Source organism: Argopecten irradians, chromosome 4 (assembly GCF_041381155.1).
Source record: "Argopecten irradians isolate NY chromosome 4, Ai_NY, whole genome shotgun sequence".
Classification (NCBI taxonomy): domain Eukaryota; kingdom Metazoa; phylum Mollusca; class Bivalvia; order Pectinida; family Pectinidae; genus Argopecten; species Argopecten irradians.
Genome location: NC_091137.1, coordinates 31,359,262 through 31,379,422, shown reverse-complemented (window position 1 = coordinate 31,379,422; position 20,161 = coordinate 31,359,262). Strand labels below are relative to the sequence as shown.

Here is a 20,161-nt window from a genome sequence, read left to right as displayed (position 1 = left end):
TTCTAAGAATTTCCATTGATACTAAGAGCAGATACAAAGTTGTCATTGCATACCTTATGTGTGTGTCATCTGACCCTTGTATATCTTTGCAGTCAACTTATGTTCTATAGTGGTAAGTAACAGACTATAGTTCCCACAAGATAAGATGCAACCATTTATCAAATAAATAATAAACAAGAGATCCCAGAGGGATCTTGGCACCCACCAAAGATTGATCTACAACTGACAATGGAATGATGGATCTTTTCTCTACTTTTCAAACTTTTACTACATAATACATATTAAATTTGAGAAAGATTCTTTCCTTACTTTTTGAGAAATATTGCAGTAACAAACTTCAATTATCAAAATCAAAGATGGCTACCTGTCGCCCATCTTGTTAGCCGATTGGTCCCAATATGCATTAAACACAGAGATCCTAGGGGAACCTACATATGAAATTTGAGACAGATCCCTTCGTTACTTTCTGAGAAATAGCAGTAACAAACTTTGATTATCAAAATCCAAAATGGCGGCCTGTCAGCCATGTTGTTGACCGATCAGTCCCAAAATGCACAACTAGGGTCTTAGGGGAACTTACTTATATGAAATTTGAGATAGATCCCTTCGTTTCTTTCTGAGAAATAGCGGTAGCAAACTTCTAAGATGGCTGCCTGGCGGCCATCTTGTTGACTGATCAGTCACAAAATGCACTATATATATGCACAACTAGGGCCCTATAGGGCTAGGGGAACCTAGATATGATATTTGATACAGATCCGTTTGTACTTTATGAGAAATAGCGGTAACAAACTTTAACTATCAAAATCCAAGATGGCTGCCTGGTGGCCATCTTGTGGACCAATCCGTCCCAAAATGCAATATGCTCAAATAGGGTCTTAGGGGAACTTACTTAAATGAAATTTGAGATAGATCCCTTCGTTACTTTCTGAGAAATAGCGGTAACAAGAATTGTTAACGGACGGCGGACCACGGACGAAAGGCAATTTGAATAACACACCATCTGATGATAGTGGGCTAAAAAACAACATTGTAAACCTTAACCTGACATTCTGAAATGCATCTTTTATCGAGATATTTTGATTCTTTTAGAATTTGTAGTCAAATATAATGATTTCAGTTGATGAAAGGGATAACTTTAATAGTGAATCTAGATGCCTCTCTGTATCGCTAATTTTTAGCCACATTTTGGGCTTATTTAATTTTTGTGCTCTTGATTTGTTTTTTGGCTGGCTTGTATGCATAGTAGATCATATGACCCCCTAGTTCATCTCTGAACATGCACATGTACACGGAGAATCTACACATAAAAGCTGGCTGCCTTTCGGCGATAGGGTCCAAGTGGAGCCTATGCAAGAAATTTGGGACGGTTTCCTGTGGTCAGATCGATCCCAAAATGCTTTATGCACAACTAGTGCTCAATAGGCGTCTTATGAATTTTATTTGCATCGGATCCCTTCAAGTAGTGATAATGAACTTACATAGTGTATCAATGTTCAAAATGGTTCTCTGTCGTCTCGTCAGATTTTCCCCAAAATGCATCTAGAATATGCACACATAGTGTCCAGGGGAAACCTACATACACGTATGCAATTTGAGATCTCTCTCTTAGTTCTTCCTGAAAAATAGCTTTACATATTATTAACCGACTGGTGGTAGAATTGACGAACGAAAGACGATTTTAATATATCCCACCATTCGATGATGATAGGCTAATAAAGTACAGATAGAATTTGTAAAACGTATTTTTATTTATTTCACTCAAATATGACATTTTTGTACAATTATAATATAGTATATGCAAAAATGCATTTAACGGTGACTAAATATGCACAATGATATTGTGCAGGGTATCACAGACATGTGCAAGCAAAAAGCTTTAAAATGTACAGAAGCAGCAAGTCCTCTAGGCAACAATACGTACTGAAACAGTTTATTTTAGGGGAGATTCTTTTCTTCTGTAGGGATGCTACATCTCCTAAGCTACAGAATGCATCGAGGATAGTAAAGGAAACAAAGTTTCACGAATTTACGTATTTATTTTTCTCATTTAAATTTAAAAACGCTCACGATTCACTATAAAAACGACGGATGTTGTAAGATCGACAGAATATCGACAGAATATCTTTCAAATATTACTAAAATAAAACAAAAATTAAGAATGTTATTTCAGAAGGTGGGAGGTTCGGGGGTTAAAACTCATATTTTCAAAGGCAAGATAAGTTCAATTAAAACATTTTGTTCCTTCTACAGCGATTCCTGCTATAACGCTATACACTAACAACGGACTGACGTAAAAGGCTAAAGGATTCTTCTGATGCATTTGATTAACAAATCTATACGACTAGCACTTACAATACAATTTAACTTTGGTACCGATAACAGATCACATGATTAAGGGAATTCTAAACTGTCTAGTTCTAAACATCGAACATACATTAAAGTATGCCCCTAGTCTCTGGAAGATTTCATTACAAGTCTTTACCAGAGAGTAAAACTTGCAACAAACATTCACATAAAATAATGAACAACTGTACTCGACTGGGAAAAAAAATCTAACACGGACCGCCAAAATGGCGTTTCAAATACTGTACTTATGAAACATATTAGAACTTTAAAATGATACAAATTGAATGAATGAAAACACACCAATTGATAATAATAAAAGTGTTCATTCATTTTTGTAGCTATTCATGAATAAGCAAGCAAAACAAACAAACATAAAATAAATAATTTACGGAATGTTTTATATATATATACACAGTATATTTCAACTTTACCAAACGGGAAGTATTTCACAGAGAATTCCATGGATTTCATTTTACTGGAATCAACCTCTTTGTTCTTCACATTCCAAGAAAATGTCTCGTGTATTTTAATACTGATGTACAATAATTCCATAAATCATTTATGGACTCTGCTATAAATATAAACATGTATCCTTTCGGAGTTGAACATGATTTTTTGTCATGTATCAAAAATTATGTGCTTTATAAATCGATAACTGTGATGAAGCTTTATTAAAAATATCGGACGGACTAAAAATTGAAAACAATCATCAGTTCTTCGCAGATTCGAATACTCCGTGACCAAGTTGTCCTTTCCTGGAAATCTGGTCGGATTCAAAATGTTCATATCCTTGTTTCCTTGCATTTTCTGAGCGGAATGTTTGTAGAGATGCCTTGGCCTGCAAAGTAGATCATGTTATAAATTAATCTAGATTATTATATCGTAAAAATCTCAAATAAATCTACTTTACTCTATTGTAAAAAAACCCCCTTTAAATTCTAGATACCTATATTGGCTCATTCTATACGAACAACATTCGAAATAAGTCAAGCTTATTCTACAGTGAAAAACCTTTCGAGATACTTTTGTCGGGCGTTTTCAATCGTATAAACAATCGAAATTAGTTGAGCTTATTCTAATGTAAACAACTTTTGAGACACGTAAGCTGAGATTAATATAATGTAAACAATTTTCGGAAGACGAAAGTCGAGCTTATTCTAACGTAACACCATTCGAAATAAGTCGAGCTGAATCTATCACGAACAGCCTAGTTTCAATGTAACAAAAAGTATTTCATCATCATTTTTACATACAAATAACGCTACTAGTATACAATAAATGTTCTTTTAACTATAAATGATAATTATTCAAATGTGTTAATTTTACAATGGCGGGTTTATGTACTTATTTAGGACAAAGTACACTTACATTATTCTTGAACTTGGGTAGCTGCCAAAGTGGGGCGTCGTCAACTGGATTTTGGTACGTTCTGAGCAGAGAGGCTCGTGTCTCGTAGACTGTGTTAGGGTTTCTTCGTTGCTACGAATAAAGAGAAGACCATTCAACATTCTACCTTCAAACTATCAAAATATTCATGTATATTTTAAAATGTTAAGTACTGGTGGACAGCTTGTCAAAAGCGTATCAATTTAAATCCCAATTTTAACACAGTCATGCCAGATTTAGTGACCCTGAATGCATAGAGGACTTAAAATATACCAAGCCTTTTAAACATACAGTACAAAGTATTTCAAATCATTTGAGTGTTATTTTCATATTTGTATTTGAGTGTAAAATTACTAAAAAATGAAGTGACCAGACGCAGGAATGAATTCGCTTCAGACAAAAATTATAAACTACTGCACTCTGGGAATTTCGATCAAACCAAGCATATTACACCTGATCAAGACAATGCTGAAAAGGCTTAAAGCCGTGCAGCACATGGTTCTATCATTTAATCATTGCATGACTTATATTTATTATGTGGCATTTAATTAGTTCTGTACATTGTTCGTCATCATTTCGTTTACTGTAAACAGACTTTCTTTCGAGTACTACTTAGTTTCGCAATTTTTCGCGATCAAAGTAAATTTACGAAAGTTTGTCTTTGCGAAGTAACATCTACACCATTTATACTGAAAAGAATCCCATTCGATTTTAAAATTCGCTAATGTTAATCTTCGCGAACTTATTGTAAAATGGAAATCGCAAAATTAAGTAGCCGCGAAAAACAGTTAGTTTACTGCAATAGACACAAGTAGAATAGAAAATGGAATATTTTCATAACACCAGACGCAGGCACTTAATATTTTATGATATATTTCGATCAATAACTTATTGGGAAAACTCTAATTACATTCATGCATCAGGTAAAATGGTAAGTAATAGTAATCTTCTTTATATCAAAATAATGTAAATTTAAGAGAAATACATGAGAATCTAAGCATTTCAATAATGTGCATAACGTACTACGTACATCTTGCATGGTTTTATTCATACTTGAAAGCATTGAAATAAGTGTCAAAGCAAATACGACAGATCAACTATTGCCAAACTAATGGTAAATGACCCAAGTAGTCAAATATTTTAATTTCACTTTTAAATAAAATACACAGGCATAAATGTAAACACATATATGTAAAGTAATCTAGCACTTAAATCATTCGCCTACTTTGTCAACACAAACTAGCGGCATTTAAATCACTTGTGTATAACTATAACTTTTGTTCATTTGATAAACAAGAATAATATTGCTATGTCAGCCTATGTGCTAAAACTGTTTAACAATATAAAGCAATTACAATATAATAGAGAAAGCGACAAAAGAGGAATTTACATTAGTACAATTCATTTCATTAGCTGAAATGAAATCAACTAACCTGCGACAACATAATATATGAGTCTACCAAAGTATATACATTATATATATATAATGCACAGTGTCGACTGAATACAATGTCTTTACACGAACTTGCGATTTTCACTGCCCAACGAAAGTCCCTCACACTTTTCAGACAATAATGATTAGCATACAAAACGCATATGTGGAAGACATTTTTAGGAAAGCATTACAGAAGTTAAGGAACACACAAATCTTAGGTTAAGTTTTCCTTAACTTCGGCAATGTTTTCCTTTTGAAAAATAAGGTAAGGGGTTCCCTTGTGCTAAGGAATAATTGAAACTGGAGTCATATCATGCTAAACGTAACCAATTTCTCGCGGATGTATGTATATCAATTGAAAATGAAGTAAAGTTCGAATGATAATTTATGGAGTTCAGAACGATGACTTGTTTGGCAGTGAAGCGATATGCCTTATCCATATTTAAAATATCGTTTTCGTTTGGATCACATCTGACCTGACGTGGTGAAAGTATATATGTTACCAAAGCCATTCTTACTAATTCATCAGAAAGATGCGTTTTTCTGTAGGGCAGTGTAAACAAGCGTGCACTACTGCACTGTAAATATCTTGACATTTACAATTTACATGTAATACAAGTTGATATTTTATTACTTGAACGACAAAGTGGAATAAATAAATAAATAAATAAATAAATACTAAATTCGGTACATTGATGTTAGAAACTAGTAGAGACTATGTAGTCTATGAGTTCTACACTATAAAGTAGTTACCTTCAGCTTCAGTTGGAGAAAATGGAAAGCATGGGAATAAAAATAAAGATTTAGTTACTTCTGTTTACACATATTAAGGTATAAGTATAGGAACATAAGTTGACATAATGGCGAAAGGGTAGGCAAAACAGAGGTATTATGATAAACATATAGTTAGCTGTTATGAAATGTAATACTGAAAATCATGGGCAAATATGCCTTCTGATAGAACTGAAGTGATTTTGGGATCTGTCTACGAAAATCCTATAAGCACCGTTGTGAAAGAGAATCATTGGTATTGTAAAATATTTTCCCGAAGAGAGATAAACACTAATTGGGTAAGGGGTATATTTTCGAAATATTGTACAAAAATAGAACAAAAGGAATGAATATAAAACAATAAATATATAAATTGGAATAAATACCCCTTTTTTCCGAGTACAATACATTGACACCATTGACATGAAAAAACTCATGTATTGTGGACCAAGAACGTAAACCATGCAATAATATATATATATACATGTATATATATACACGAAGCTGACAAACAGTATATTGTATGTATTCTCCATGCAGCTATTGCTAAAGAAGGGCATTCATTCACAAACTGTATTGAAATCATTTGGGATTATTTTATTTAAACTCGCACAAATGATATTCTGACATACGACTGCCGATGTGAATCTTACAATAATATGCGTCTTAATATTTTGTCAAAAGCTGTTGTTGTAAAAAACTGTTTATCGATTATGCTATTTATGATGGTGCTGAGAAGTTTCCCGTGAGGAACATTCGGTCTACAATATATATATATATATATAGTTCATCATGCGATACAACTGAATAATAGGTTGTTTTTGTTATATTTTATGTTTTATGTTATGATCATTTTATCGGCTGTTATGTGCATGCTACATCTTATAACACAAATAGTAATATTGTAATGTATACAGAAATATTTAGGTGGTTTTCATGCATGGATGCTGCAGCAACTCTTTTTACTGAACTAAAACTAAAAACAGACACTTTTAGTTTATTTCAGATTAAAAATCTATTCTAAAATTCTACACTTTCATCTTTAATGATTGTGATATTGATATTAGATGTTTAAAGTGTCTAAATGGATTCTGACAATGTTTATAATGTATTGTGATTAGTTTTAGATTATTTTATGTAATCCATGAAAATCGTTACCCGCATATTTAAAGTTAAAAATAAACTTAAAGACGTTGCCTGTTTGATTTTTCAGTGACACTATAACACAGCAATACAAATGTATAAATATTGTTAAAACATTCCTTTTTGTTATGCCAGCATTTCATTTATTAAGAAATTTTGCAATGATATTATAAAAATATAAATATTCCTCTTTGATTGCAAAACAACTTCAAATTTCCTTAAAAAATTAGGGTTGCTTTTTACAAACAGACTGACGTCTTACGGTTATTAAATCTATTGTGACGACTAAATTTACCTGTGGAGAAATCATCCTACAAAAAACAGTTTCATTCCTTATAAGTTTTACTTATCTTCATAAGAAATATGTACAAATCATTTATTTTGTAGATATTTTTAAAAGAAAGCAAATGTTACGGGTATTTTACCTAAATATAATAAAATTAATTGTTATACCCTACCATTTGAATTATTATCTTACTTGCTAAATTCATTTATGATTTATTAGTTACTTATAAATTTTAAAATTTACCTATTTCAGAGAGTTGACAGCATTCTATGACAGCAACTACAGTATGAATATAAGATAAGCAGAATCAAAAGCTCTCACGATTGTGTTCAGAACGCCATACAACAGCTTGCTTACAAGATGTACTCTATGGCAATGTTCCTTTTGTTTCAATGATTGCTTATAGATATAATTACTTATGTATGTATATGTACACATGCAGATTCCATTAACATGCTTGGACCACACTAAGCTATATTGGTGATTCATTCCAAAGTTTACCTTCAACATGTTGAAATGTTCCTTTCGCTACATAGGTTTATACAAATAAAATAAATATTAACGATTGAATTATAATATGAAACATTAACATGCTGTGCAAAAATGGTATGAAGTTTTGTTTATTCTGTTTTACAAACAAAACTGCATGAAAACTGAATCAAAGACTTCAATGCTGTCATCAATTCTATTGCAACTGAAGAAGAAGATACCTGCATAATTTTCACGATGTGGTGTACACATCGTGAAAATTAGTTAGCATTCCTAACTACTCATTTGTGGCGACTTGTATGTGGTGTACACAATACAAGTAGTTTTTCCTTGTGTTCTATAACCTCTTTAATAGGAGAGTATATTTGTTTTGACTTTATTGACAACTGAGAACAATTCTAAAAAACAATTGTGATAAAGCCTAAAAATAAAGCTTGCACCACAATGCAAGCAGGTCTAAAGACATCACACAAAGTAATGAAAGTGTGTATTCATTCATGTATAAATAGATTAACCTGGGCATATAGATCTGTTTACTGAATATAAATAATTTCAAACATTTACAAGAAATTAGGGAATCAATTTGATATTGAACTAACATTAAATGCAGTTGTACTAGTATTAATGCTATTGTCTTGATTAAAACAATAAATTTTCGTTTATTAATTACTACACGTATATGTTATAATGAGTGTGTCAATTTTAAATTTGTACATCTAAAGTGTTATTTAGGTATTATAAAAACTGCAGGGCTTTACATAACAATATCTAAATTGTCAATATATCTTTTCATTATAATGAACTGTCAGTATTTAAAGTAAGACAGTACTGATTGCTGCTAAACTAGTATCATAATTCATGATAAAATTTTGAATATGAGAGTAAACAGGATAATTCATTCACAAAAACCAATTACTTAACAATCACGTTTTTTAGCTCACGAGTGCAGATAAGTCTGCAAAAACAAGTCACTCTTGGGATTCCAAATTAAATTGGTGGAGCACGGACATATTTTGTTACAAATTGATTACTACATCAGAAGATGAAACCACCCATTTTGTTATTGTAACAGTGTACTAGTATTAAAAAACGATCAGTTAAAGAATTTATTAAGGACTATTACAATTGTTACAGAACTATTTTTTACACATTTCCTTAAAAAATCCTGACAAGCACAAGAGAAAAAAAAGATTTCGAAAGAAGACATCCATTACCAAGAGAATAGGTAGAAAAAGGATTTCCGAATCAAGATAAGGTACTACATGAACGAATTTAAAACTCAAATAAAATGCACAACCAAATAAGAATCTTGTGAGCAGGATGAAGTATTAGGTGCATGAAGACTGTATATTTGGGATCTGTGCCACAGCAAACAATGCCACCCGCAGTGCGATGCAGCACTGGCCTTATCTACAAAATGTATGCTTATCAATTCAATACGTCGATTTTGAGACACCAAAAAAATGTACGAGATCTTAATGACCATTCGGTGTGATTGCGACATCATATTTTGGCATGATTTTTGTGATGTCATAATCACTGGAAGTGGCAATATTCGACAGTAAATGGTACTTAACCCACGTTTTTTTGATATCTCGAAACCCTGTATTACTGAAGGTTATTCAGTATGCATGTCGTAGATATTTATTGTATCGTCTGATATCAGAAATGAACTTCTGATTCTGATTTGATGCCAACTTTTCTCTTTCCCTGTCTTTTTTATATTTCTTTACATTTTTTTAATGGAACTGATTTTCATTATCTTTGATCAAATTTTAAAAAACTCCCATTTCTTTTATTTCTATTATTTCTCTTTTGCTTGTTGATTTTTTAATTAGACATTTTCAGTTTTAAATCTGAATTTTTTTTAATTTTTGAATAGTAACTGAAATTAAAGGATCATTCATTGAGAGAAAAAAATCTTTTTAAAATTAATCTTAAATCAATAAAAATGCTTTAAGTGCTGTTTGAGATTGACTTTAGTGCTACAAGCTGTGGTGACAATGCAGCAATGGCACTTTGTTATACAGTAGAGACTTAGTCCAACTCACTGTACTGGAATATCCTGCTGATCTAGCGGGCTCACTCTAAATAGGACAAAATATACATATACACTATACATCAAAGGTCATCATCACGTATAAGGGTCACCTTTTTGAATTAGTTGAAATTTATTTCTGTTTTTTTTATTTTTAAGGACCAAATTACTATCGATGGTAAAAGGTAAAGGCAAAACTCGCTAACTTGACCAGGATGAATTTCATCACTCCACATCTTAGCACCATGATATGCTAGATTTGTAAAACATATTAACAAAAGATTTATCCTGATAACATATGGTTGGACTGTGTACAAATTTATTCAATGGAAACTGTAAAGGACAAATGCGATTATGAACAAACAGGGTAGGTAGAATTAGCAAGTTGATAATTGTCAGGTGATCATTCTATGTTAATTGATTTCATGGAAGAAATGTATTTTTTTCATAAATCTTTTTATTTATTTATTTTTTTTTTTTAATTTGTGTATGCTATTTTGCTCAGCAAAACTATGAGTCAAAAATCTCTATATATAATCACACTTTGGGTTGCAATCACTTTGGGTTGTTATCACTTTCTTGGTAAATTGTCTTAAATCAGCTAAGATCTACCAATCATTAGTTTAGTGCTGGGGTCTGATCTGGTTAAGACACAGGTGAACTGATCCAAAACTCTTTTTGTTTTTGCTAAATCAAAAATAATAACTACATATAAAAGTCACATTTACTGAAATCAAACATTGTAGTAATTAACTATTACAATTACATCAATTTAATTAAGATATCAATATACAAAATACAACTTTAATTATAACATGATTCAGTTTAACTATAACACAATGCAGTTTGATTGTTTGAATGCTTGTTTCATTCTCAATAAACACAATTTGAAATAAAACATAAAAGGAAAGACACATGTGAAATTGTTTACCTTGGATTCTTCTTGCCTCTTTGTGAGCTCCATCTGACGACGAGACATCAACCATTTATCTTGGTATTTGTGTTCTAGGAGGTCAAATATTGGTGTAGACGGCCTGAAAAACATCAGTCCATGAGATGATTAAAGTTTAGTGAACACAACATAACTTTAAGTATATAACAGACTAAGACCTAGAATTATACATGTATCTCGGCTCTGAGGTTCAGGTATAATGCGATAGAATGTCAAGCATATTTACCACACAGTAGACTAATATGATCCAGATATGACACAACATAATGGTAGAGTGTCATGCACTTGGACTATAGCCCAATGGTAGAATATCAGATACCTGGACCATGATCCAAAGGTGTTGGCCTAATGGCAGAATGTAAGACACCTAGACAAAAGCCTAGAGGTGGAGGACTAATGGTAGAATGTAAGACACCTAGACGAAAGTCCAGAGGTGGAGGACTAATGGTAGAATGACAGACACCTAGACGACAGTCCAGAGGTGGAGGACTAATGGTAGAATGTAAGACACCTAGATGAAAGCCCAGAGGTGGAGGACTAATGGTAGAATGTAAGACACCTAGACGAAAGCCCAGAGGTGGAGGACTAATGGTAGAATGTAAGACACCTAGACGAAAGCCCAGAGGTGGAGGACTAATGGTAGAATGTAAGACACCTAGACAAAAGCCTAGAGGTGGAGGACTAATGGTAGAATGTAAGACACCTAGACAAAAGCCTAGAGGTGGAGGACTAATGGTAGAATGTCAGATACCTTGACCACAGCCTAGAGGTGGAGGACTAATGGTAGAATGTAAGACACCTAGACGAAAGCCTAGAGGTGGAGGACTAATGGTAGAATGTCAAACACCTAGACGAAAGCCCAGAGGTGGAGGCCTTGGACTAATGGTAGAATGTAAGACACCTAGACAAAAGCCTAGAGGTGGAGAACTAATGGTAGAATGTCAGATACCTTGACCACAGCGTAGAGGTGGAGGACTAATGGTAGAATGTAAGACACCTAGACGAAAGCCCAGAGGAGGAGGACTAATGGTAGAATGTAAGACACCTAGACGAAAACCCAGAGGTGGAGGTCTAATGGTAGAATGTCAGATACCTTGACCACAGCCTAGAGGTGGAGGACTAATGGTAGAATGTAAGACACCTAGACGAAAGCCTAGAGGTGGAGGACTAATGGTAGAATGTAAGACACCTAGACGAAAGCCCAGAGGTGGAGGACTAATGGTAGAATGCAAGACACCTAGACGAAAGCCTAGAGGTGGAGGACTAATGGTAGAATGTAAGACACCTAGACAAAAGCCCAGAGGTGGAGGACTAATGGTAGAATGTAAGACACCTAGACGAAAGCCTAGAGGTGGAGGACTAATGGTAGAATGTCAGATACCTTGACCACAGCCTAGAGGTGGAGGACTAATGTTAGAATGTAAGACACCTAGACGACAGCCTAGAGGTGGAGGACTAATGGTAGAATGTAAGACACCTAGACGAAAGCCTAGAGGTGGAGGACTAATGGTAGAATGTAACACACCTAAACAAAAGCCTAGAGGTGGAGGACTAATGATAGAATGTAAAACACCTAGACGAAAGCCCAGAGGTGGACGACTAATGATAGAATGTAAGATACCTAGAAGACAGCCTAGAGGTGGACGACTAATGGTAAAATGTAAGACACCTTGACAACTCAGCCAACCAGTTCAAAGAGTTATTAATGACTATTATTTCATAAAATATCAGCCACGCCAGCAACTTGGCTACTGTGACAGCAGGGTGTGTGTATATAGCACATTGTATACATTAATCACACTGTAATTACCTTGTTGAGATACCAAACACCATGGTAGGTGGTATTCTTCGTGTACGGCTCCGTGTGTTCTCATCACCAGCGGTCTTCCTCCTCACATCGTGGGTAGCTCTGAATTTGTAATTTTCTGGTGCAGTAACAAGACCAGCCTGCACTGCCGCTTTGTTCAATACCATGAAATCTCTGTCGGTTTTCTTCTCTTTACGGGAGAAAGGAAGTGTTGTTGTGTTCAAATTTGGTTTCATTGGTGGCCATCCATGAAGAGCTGGAGAACAAAATGTTGTCATTATTAAAATGTCTTTATCTAAAACAAAACTTCAATTTTTATTCTGAAAATCTTTTCATCAAATTTGGATTGTGCAATTTTCTATACTTAATATATAGTTAGTATGTGTTATTTATTAATAATTACCCTGTACTTTATGCATGAAAAGTGAAAGGTTTTAACATGAAAATATATGCAATAGAATGATGGTAGTAAATAATACCAAATTTAAAGTTTTTGAATTTACAACAGCTACAGGAGGAGCCCATTTTATTGTTATTACATGTAATAAATCATATTGTTACTCTATAGGAAGAAGGAAAAGGACACAAGATATTATTGACATTGTACTTATAGACGGTAATATACTATCTGATAACAACCTTTAAAGGATCTATATCATCAACCTCTACCTTAATTTGAGTACACAGCTCATATATCACCTAACCTTACAATAGTATTAACTGTAACTTGTATGATTAGGGTTTGTGGTGTTAACCCACAATATACAACTTAATCTGACAGAAAGTGAATTTTCATGTACTTTGTATTGATTTCAAACTAGAACATTTATTATATACTCTTTCTTAAGATTAATGATTTGTATTAATTTTACTATTAATTCTTATACTGGTTAATATCAAAGTTGTTAGAGTTGTATTTCGATCATCAAGTTTGCATAATGAGGCCTAGAAGATATTTATCGGCCTCAAGGAAAGTATCACACTTGTGAGGAATGGCACTGTTTTCACACTAAAACTTTTCAACCTCGCACAAACTATTTAGAGAGGCTGGCAGTTTCAGTTCTACCTGCAATGTCAACTAGAACTTATGTTCACAGTTTTGTGCTGGTTGACTATATTTCAAGAGTAGCACTAGCTTTATTCTTTGTGAAGTTCATAGCTATATATATATTTGGGATATATATACAAGACTGGGTTGTGTGTATTTTTGTTCTATTGCTTTTATAATATATATACATATCATACATGTATATGTGTTTAATTACAGAAGAAATTTACCATCATCAGCACCTCCCTGACGAGGTTCTAGAGGTCGACCATATACAAAGTTTTCTGATGGAGCTGAGCTGTAGCCTCTTCTCTTAGGTCTTCCTAGCTGTGTCTGTAAACAAAAACATGTGAGAAAGTTGAAACATCTTAAATTTATTTTTACAATTAATTAATAACATTCAACTGAGATTTTTTTTATTAAGTAAAGAAATACATTGTATAACAATAATGGATATGTGTATACATAAGGCTATGACTGATTTAACCCTTAGCTATAACTACAGGAAAAATAACAACCCAGACCTTGATTTTAAATAATTACTGAGTTAATTTTGTTAAGCTTAAGAGGATTTTGCTGCTTATTAGCAGCAAATATGTGTACTGACTAAAGTATTTTTGTAGAAAACATACATTTACATATACAAAATATAGTAGAAATTTTCGAATCATTGTTGAGTTTTATAATTCACAGTGTAGCATAACTAGACTATATTGATCATCAATGATCAAATACAATTGTAGCTCCATCAGTAGAGCATCTGCTCCAACAATGTTAGACGATAGCATGTATAGCACGACGAGACTCTTTTGATCATTGCGTGTCGATATTGTCCATCAGAAGTCTCTCAATATAGATGTCTAACATTATTGGATTATAGAGCATCCGGCTAGTGTTCGGAGGTCCAAGTTCAAGCCCCGATCTGCATGACCACTACATTTTCTCTTCTCCTGTTACAACAGTAGACCAACTGGAATTCTGTGATGTGGTAAAATATATATGCAGATTCTCATTATATTTTTGACATATTTTCCATACCTGTTAATTATATGAAGTTTTTTTTCTTACCCCTACATCATATTACAGAATTTGACGTTCACGATATCCACGCCAGAAAAAACAGACACAAATGATACATGTACATGCAGTTTCATGTGTTATACAAACATCTGTACACTAAACTGTACAAAAGGTCATATACTTTGACATAAACTTCAACTAGAATAAGACGTAGGTGGTCAATATAATGTAGATGTACATTGGAAGTCTGACGTTATTATACTGTTACAACTTACAGTAGAGCTACTGTAAAGAAACTTATGACGAGATTTTTTGTACGAAGCTACAGAACATGTAGAGGGCTTTTTTTCAACATGATTTGGGCCGAAATTCGGCCCCATTCCCAAGGCAAAACCTCTAAATTTTTCCCAATTCAAGCCTTAAATTTCCCAAATCAAATTTCTTGAAAACTATCCAAAAATATTACATGAACTTAGTTGGTTAAGACTTTAAATATTTATGAATTGGATTCAAAAAAGTACATAAACTACACTTGAAATAAAAAACTTATTTGTTATGCTTTATTTCAATTTCATAATTTTCCCCAAATCCTTGTTTTGTCGCACATTTTCCAAAATCAAAGCCACAGGCCCCATTCCCAAAGCAGTGAGAAAAAGCCTGATGTAGATCAGTCATTTGGGGTGAATATGACTTTACTATATTGAATCAAAGGGGTTGACGTTCTGTCATAATAAATAGTATACATATATAAAGAATACCTCTATATACTTAATAATAAAAGTTTTTATATAGATCTAGTATATAGGGGTATTTTTCAAATATGTATACTAGATCCATACTATACTATATTGACAGAACGTCAAACTCCTGAGATTGAATCGAACTGCCAATGGGAAATAAATTCTACCAAATTTTATGAGAATACGACAAAGAAGTTATATCTAAATTGTACAATGCAAACTAACTAAATAGATCATTTGGAAGTTATTATAAACGGGCATCTGAGCATCACGAAGCCAGTAACTGGCGTTACCTGCCATATGAATATAAATCATGAAATATTTAATATTTTTACTTACCCTCAACAATAATTCATTGCCTAACATCGTATCTCTATTTTTTCCAAGTTCTCCTGCCGCCGTGTAGGCGAAAGGATTCTGTGTCATAGTATCCGCTGCCATGTTTGATTTTCTATAGTGTTAAATGACCTCCTGTTGTTAGACCGAATGTTTATAGAAAATATTATACCGTACAGGAAGCCATGTACATCACATCACCATAGTGACAATAATCAATAGCTCACTTCCGGTAAAGCGCCAACTGGTGGCATTATGTGTGAAGGGAGTTCACTCTAGATCTGCAATCCAACTCGAAATAAAGCATCTCAATCGAGTTACAAGTAACGTAACATTTTGAGAAGTATAAAAGAAAGTTGAGCTATTGCAATTTTTAGTTACACTTTATCATATTTATTTTGTATTAATGTATATTAAATATACAACATGAATTTGTGATAAAACCATTTAAAGGAAATGGCAGAAGTTGCGGCACATGCACTGAACTATACATGTATACATGTACGTACGTGTAGTCTATGTACAGAACATAGAAGATACATGTACAACTTCACATATCTACAGTTTCTACTAGGCCTATACATTTATTTTCCTTCTTCTATAGAGTCAATTATAATGTAACTATTTTTAAGTTTTTAATTATTTAACCACAAACTATCTGTGATTATGTGTTTTTAAAGGCCCACTACCTTTCCCGAACTGAATTTTAAATATCTAAATTGGAATGTAAACCGAGATTGATAATCTTGTAAAGTCTCAAAAGTTATTGACTACAGTTTATACTACACTCATCACCATCTTCTGAAAAAATAACTGCAATATATATAATATTAATTTTCATAACGCGGGACGTCTTATGTTTCCCGCCGTCGTTCTAAATATCGCGCGGTAGTTGAATATCACTGCGCCAGACAGTAAATCTCCACAGTTATAATATATAAGGCAGGCAATATTTCATATGTTTGGTGTTGTTACTTCATCTTAGGCCGTCGATATGCATTTTCTTATATTATTGATGTTTTTAAGAGACCTTTAAATAAATATTGCTCCTGAAAGGTAGTCCGCCTTTAATTCTTTAATTATTCCAATCAATTTTTTTATCAACATTTATGATTTAGGAATAAATATTTTTCTAATACAAAGAAATGTAGATGGAATTTATTGCAAAGTCATATACTTTTATGTAGATATCTATATATATATATAAACACTTTATTTACGGAAAATAATTACGTCATACATCCATTCACTTATAAATTAGGATACCCTATTATTGTTGCAAATAAAAAGAGAATGGAAATAGAAAAAGTTAAAGATCCAATAAAGGTTCGTTCCAGCTCAAAACATTTTCGTTTTCTCTCTCACTCTGATCACTGTGATTATGGTTTTTAAAACTTTATAATTTTGTTAATTATTTAATTAGTGGAGACGTGTTTGATGATAAATATAAATGGGATATTAACATGCTTTATTACGTATGCCAGTTACACGGGAATAAACATTATCACTTATCTAATCTAATCGCTCTATAATTACCATTGGGTAAAACCCTTAAAATTAAATTTTGTTATATGACTATGAGTTTTGCCATTTTGTGATTGGCCTAGACCGCTAGGACAGGTCTTGACAATATGCAATGTCAACCTTTAAAAATCTGGTAACCTGCTGACTATAAATAGACACAGGGAATTCCTTGTCTCTTCCACATTTTAACGAATCACTCGATCATCTGGCAAAAGCCAAATAGCTACCATCGTGTGAAGTTTGATAAAAATTATCAATTCGTTCTCATGATATCATCTACACACTAAATCCCAACCGACAGACGGGGATAAACACTATATATATATAGCACCCTCCGGTTTCACCAAAAGGGGACTTATAAGCGGAAACAAGCTATTAATTAATGATGCACACTATCCATTCACAACAAGAATCACACTGAAAATGATGTGTGCTCCCCAAAAGACAATGCATATGATGACTAGTTAAAAATCCTTAGGTGCAGCACCAATAAAGCTCGAGATATAATGATCATTTCTTAATGGATTTTTTTTCCATTCACGGATGTCCTCTGTTTGCATTTTAAGATCTTTTTGTGTGAAGGTTTGTTCTTGTGTCGGCAGTCCTAACTTTTGGTTTCCTAGTACACACACGAATTGGCAATTTAAAACAAAGATAGACAATTAGCTGTTGATCAGAAAAGAAATGATTTTATTTACACATACATTTTATTTATAATATTAAAATTAAATAATATAGACAGCACTATACTCGTGTCATTATTGCAGTCCCCTCTTCACACAACACATTCGCTCAAAAGTACGACACCACCGATAACAATGTTAGAAGACGGTCAGCTTTTTATGGTTGTTACGTTTCTGTTTGTGTTGTTGGATAGCATTGCCTGACGTCATCAGACGCTGTAGGTAGGCCTCTGTGGTCTCAATCTTCTGGCGGATTCTACTCGCCATGTTCTTGTCTCTGTAAGCATAAGGTGTCCATATGTCAGCGAAATGCTAAATCAATACATAACATAAAACGAAAATTATTTATTTAAAGTTGTATTGCTGCTAATTTCACTGTAAGGATATGTAACTTAAACATTTGATATTTAAACATTGACACGTAACTTGATGATTTAGCTCCCCAAAAGCATATGTCGGCCTATAAGAGAGCCGAAATCTAGGAATCATATATTCCTGGTTTTGAATAAAGCGCCTTCAATCGCCGCCATGTTCAGTGACTTCGGGTTTTGTCGGATTCCTAATCGTATCACGTGACTGACGTTCGACACGACCTGCACGTGGTGAGCCAGGTAACTAGCGTAAGCACACATGTGTTTGTTTACGTTTTCCTTCTGGCCTATTTGAGCAAATCATGCTAGTATATGTCCACAGATTGAGTATTTGAAACATCCAATTTACACATTACCGTAAAATGTTGTGTGTATCAAATATTGTAATGTGCGAGCATTATTTTCCTTGTAGATAGAGTCTGATGAGGTCGACCACATATTTTGTTTATGAAAAATTGTTGATATTTTCTCTTGGTTTCACAACTCTCGCTTTACTTCGAGATTGTCGCGACGATGTTCGGAAGAGTTCGGAATGATTCGGCATCTTTCGAGCCTATTTTTCACGTGTACACGTTAAAAAGATTTTTTACTTTTATAATTAAAGATACTTCCAGTGCTGCAACTTTATAAAAAGTGGTAAAATTAGAAAGTTTAAACCTCAGACAGACGGAGAAAAATATGTATAAGACTTAAACAGTTTTCACTATGACAAAAAGAGCGTAAGTTATAGACCATACACCTTTAACAATATTTTTTGAAAATCAATTTATTGTAATCGATTACAAGTCAATTGAACATGCAATCAGTTAATGTAATCGATTACATTATTTTCACCCAAGTAACTAATTAATTACATTTTAAATCACAGATTGTCGAAATACACTTATTTGAAAAGTTGAAATAGTGTTATAGTTACGAGATTTGATTTTTTTGGGTAAAAATCCAGCATAAAACTCGAAAATCCTAAGAATGTGGATCCTTGTAATATACCTAGTACACTATTAATCTCGTACTCAAATTATTCCCTAACTCTAAAATGGACGAAGAGTGCCAATCATCAAAACAACACATTAATCATCCTTCAGTTTTCCTTCTTATTATTTTTAGTCTACAAATAATCTACCTTAATTCGTTCCGTGCTAAAGACCCTTTCAGCCTTTCCAATTCTTTCTTCACGTTTTTTATTTCTTCGTCTGTTTTCAGCAACTGAAAATGGATATTACGAATGATTAGATTCGCAAATTATAATATTGTATGTTCTTTGTCGTCAGTTGCAATGTTGAATGAAGGGTACGATCATATTGTTTCTTTAGAAGTTAAATTGTACAGATGAAGAGTATATAAAGTTATAGAAAAAGTTCCATCCAACCAAAGACTGTCAGAAACGAGTGTTCACACTAAACTAATTTTCGCGATTTCGCACGATATTGACATAATCGCAAAAATGTAATCCGCGTCAAAAAGGTAAATTATTAAATACTACATTATGTTATATCACGTAATTCATAATCATTTTTAATTAGTTAAAACTTCCTCCTTTAAAAAGAAAATTTTGTCAAACAACAAGAGTCGGATATACGGTAAATGTATATAGAACATAGAAAATTTGACACTTCTCATAAATATGAATCCAGTAAGAGAAGATGGAGAGCGCAAAACATTATACTAGTAGAGCAGATAGAAGAGAGCGCACACGTTTATGATGATGTAAAAAGAAATGGAGAAAACAGGCTTGAACAAATGCTTGATAACGGCTACAAGGAGAGCCGGTTATAAACAAACA

At 33.2% G+C, this 20,161-nt stretch overlaps 2 protein-coding genes across 8 annotated transcripts in view; both read right to left on the bottom strand.

The window, feature by feature from the left end:
- Positions 1–1,732: 1,732 nt before the first annotated feature.
- LOC138321287 (cilia- and flagella-associated protein 77-like) lies at positions 1,733–16,021 on the bottom strand. 4 transcript variants are annotated; one of them, XM_069264853.1, is made up of 8 exons: positions 15,804–16,021; positions 13,935–14,037; positions 12,660–12,912; positions 10,829–10,931; positions 9,911–9,946; positions 7,872–7,898; positions 3,718–3,828; positions 1,733–3,187 (listed from the first exon to the last, which is right to left on the bottom strand). In XM_069264853.1, the coding sequence occupies exons 1-8, from the start codon at positions 15,903–15,905 to the stop codon at positions 3,059–3,061; spliced, it is 864 nt and encodes a 287-aa protein (XP_069120954.1). In that variant the 5' UTR covers positions 15,906–16,021; the 3' UTR covers positions 1,733–3,058. The 4 variants fall into 4 exon arrangements, with proteins under 4 accessions (XP_069120954.1, XP_069120955.1, XP_069120956.1 ...); XM_069264854.1 differs by lacking the exon at positions 7,872–7,898; XM_069264855.1 differs by lacking the exon at positions 9,911–9,946.
- A 1,972-nt stretch (positions 16,022–17,993) lies between these two features.
- LOC138321284 (zinc finger CCCH-type with G patch domain-containing protein-like) overlaps positions 17,994–20,161 on the bottom strand; it is a 28,127-nt gene continuing 25,959 nt past the window's right edge. For all 4 annotated transcript variants that reach the window (XM_069264848.1, XM_069264849.1, XM_069264850.1 and 1 more), the window contains 2 exons: positions 19,502–19,584; positions 17,994–18,284 (listed from right to left, as the gene is read on the bottom strand). In XM_069264848.1, coding sequence (XP_069120949.1) covers positions 18,146–18,284; positions 19,502–19,584 — 222 coding nt within the window. In that variant the 3' untranslated portion in view covers positions 17,994–18,145. The remainder of the gene's footprint in view (positions 18,285–19,501; positions 19,585–20,161) is intronic.

Bases quoted from the DNA above. Each gene is read 5' to 3' on its own strand.
- LOC138321287 (XM_069264853.1), bottom strand. From the start codon at position 15,905: ATGGCAGCGGATACTATGACACAGAATCCTTTCGCCTACACGGCGGCA. The intron at 14,038-15,803 runs GTAAGTAAAAAT...TTTTGTTTACAG, and splicing joins GCAATGAATTATTGTTGAGG to ACACAGCTAGGAAGACCTAA. The intron at 7,899-9,910 runs GTGAGTTGGACT...AAACCTATGTAG, and splicing joins CAGCAGGATATTCCAGTACA to CGAAAGGAACATTTCAACAT.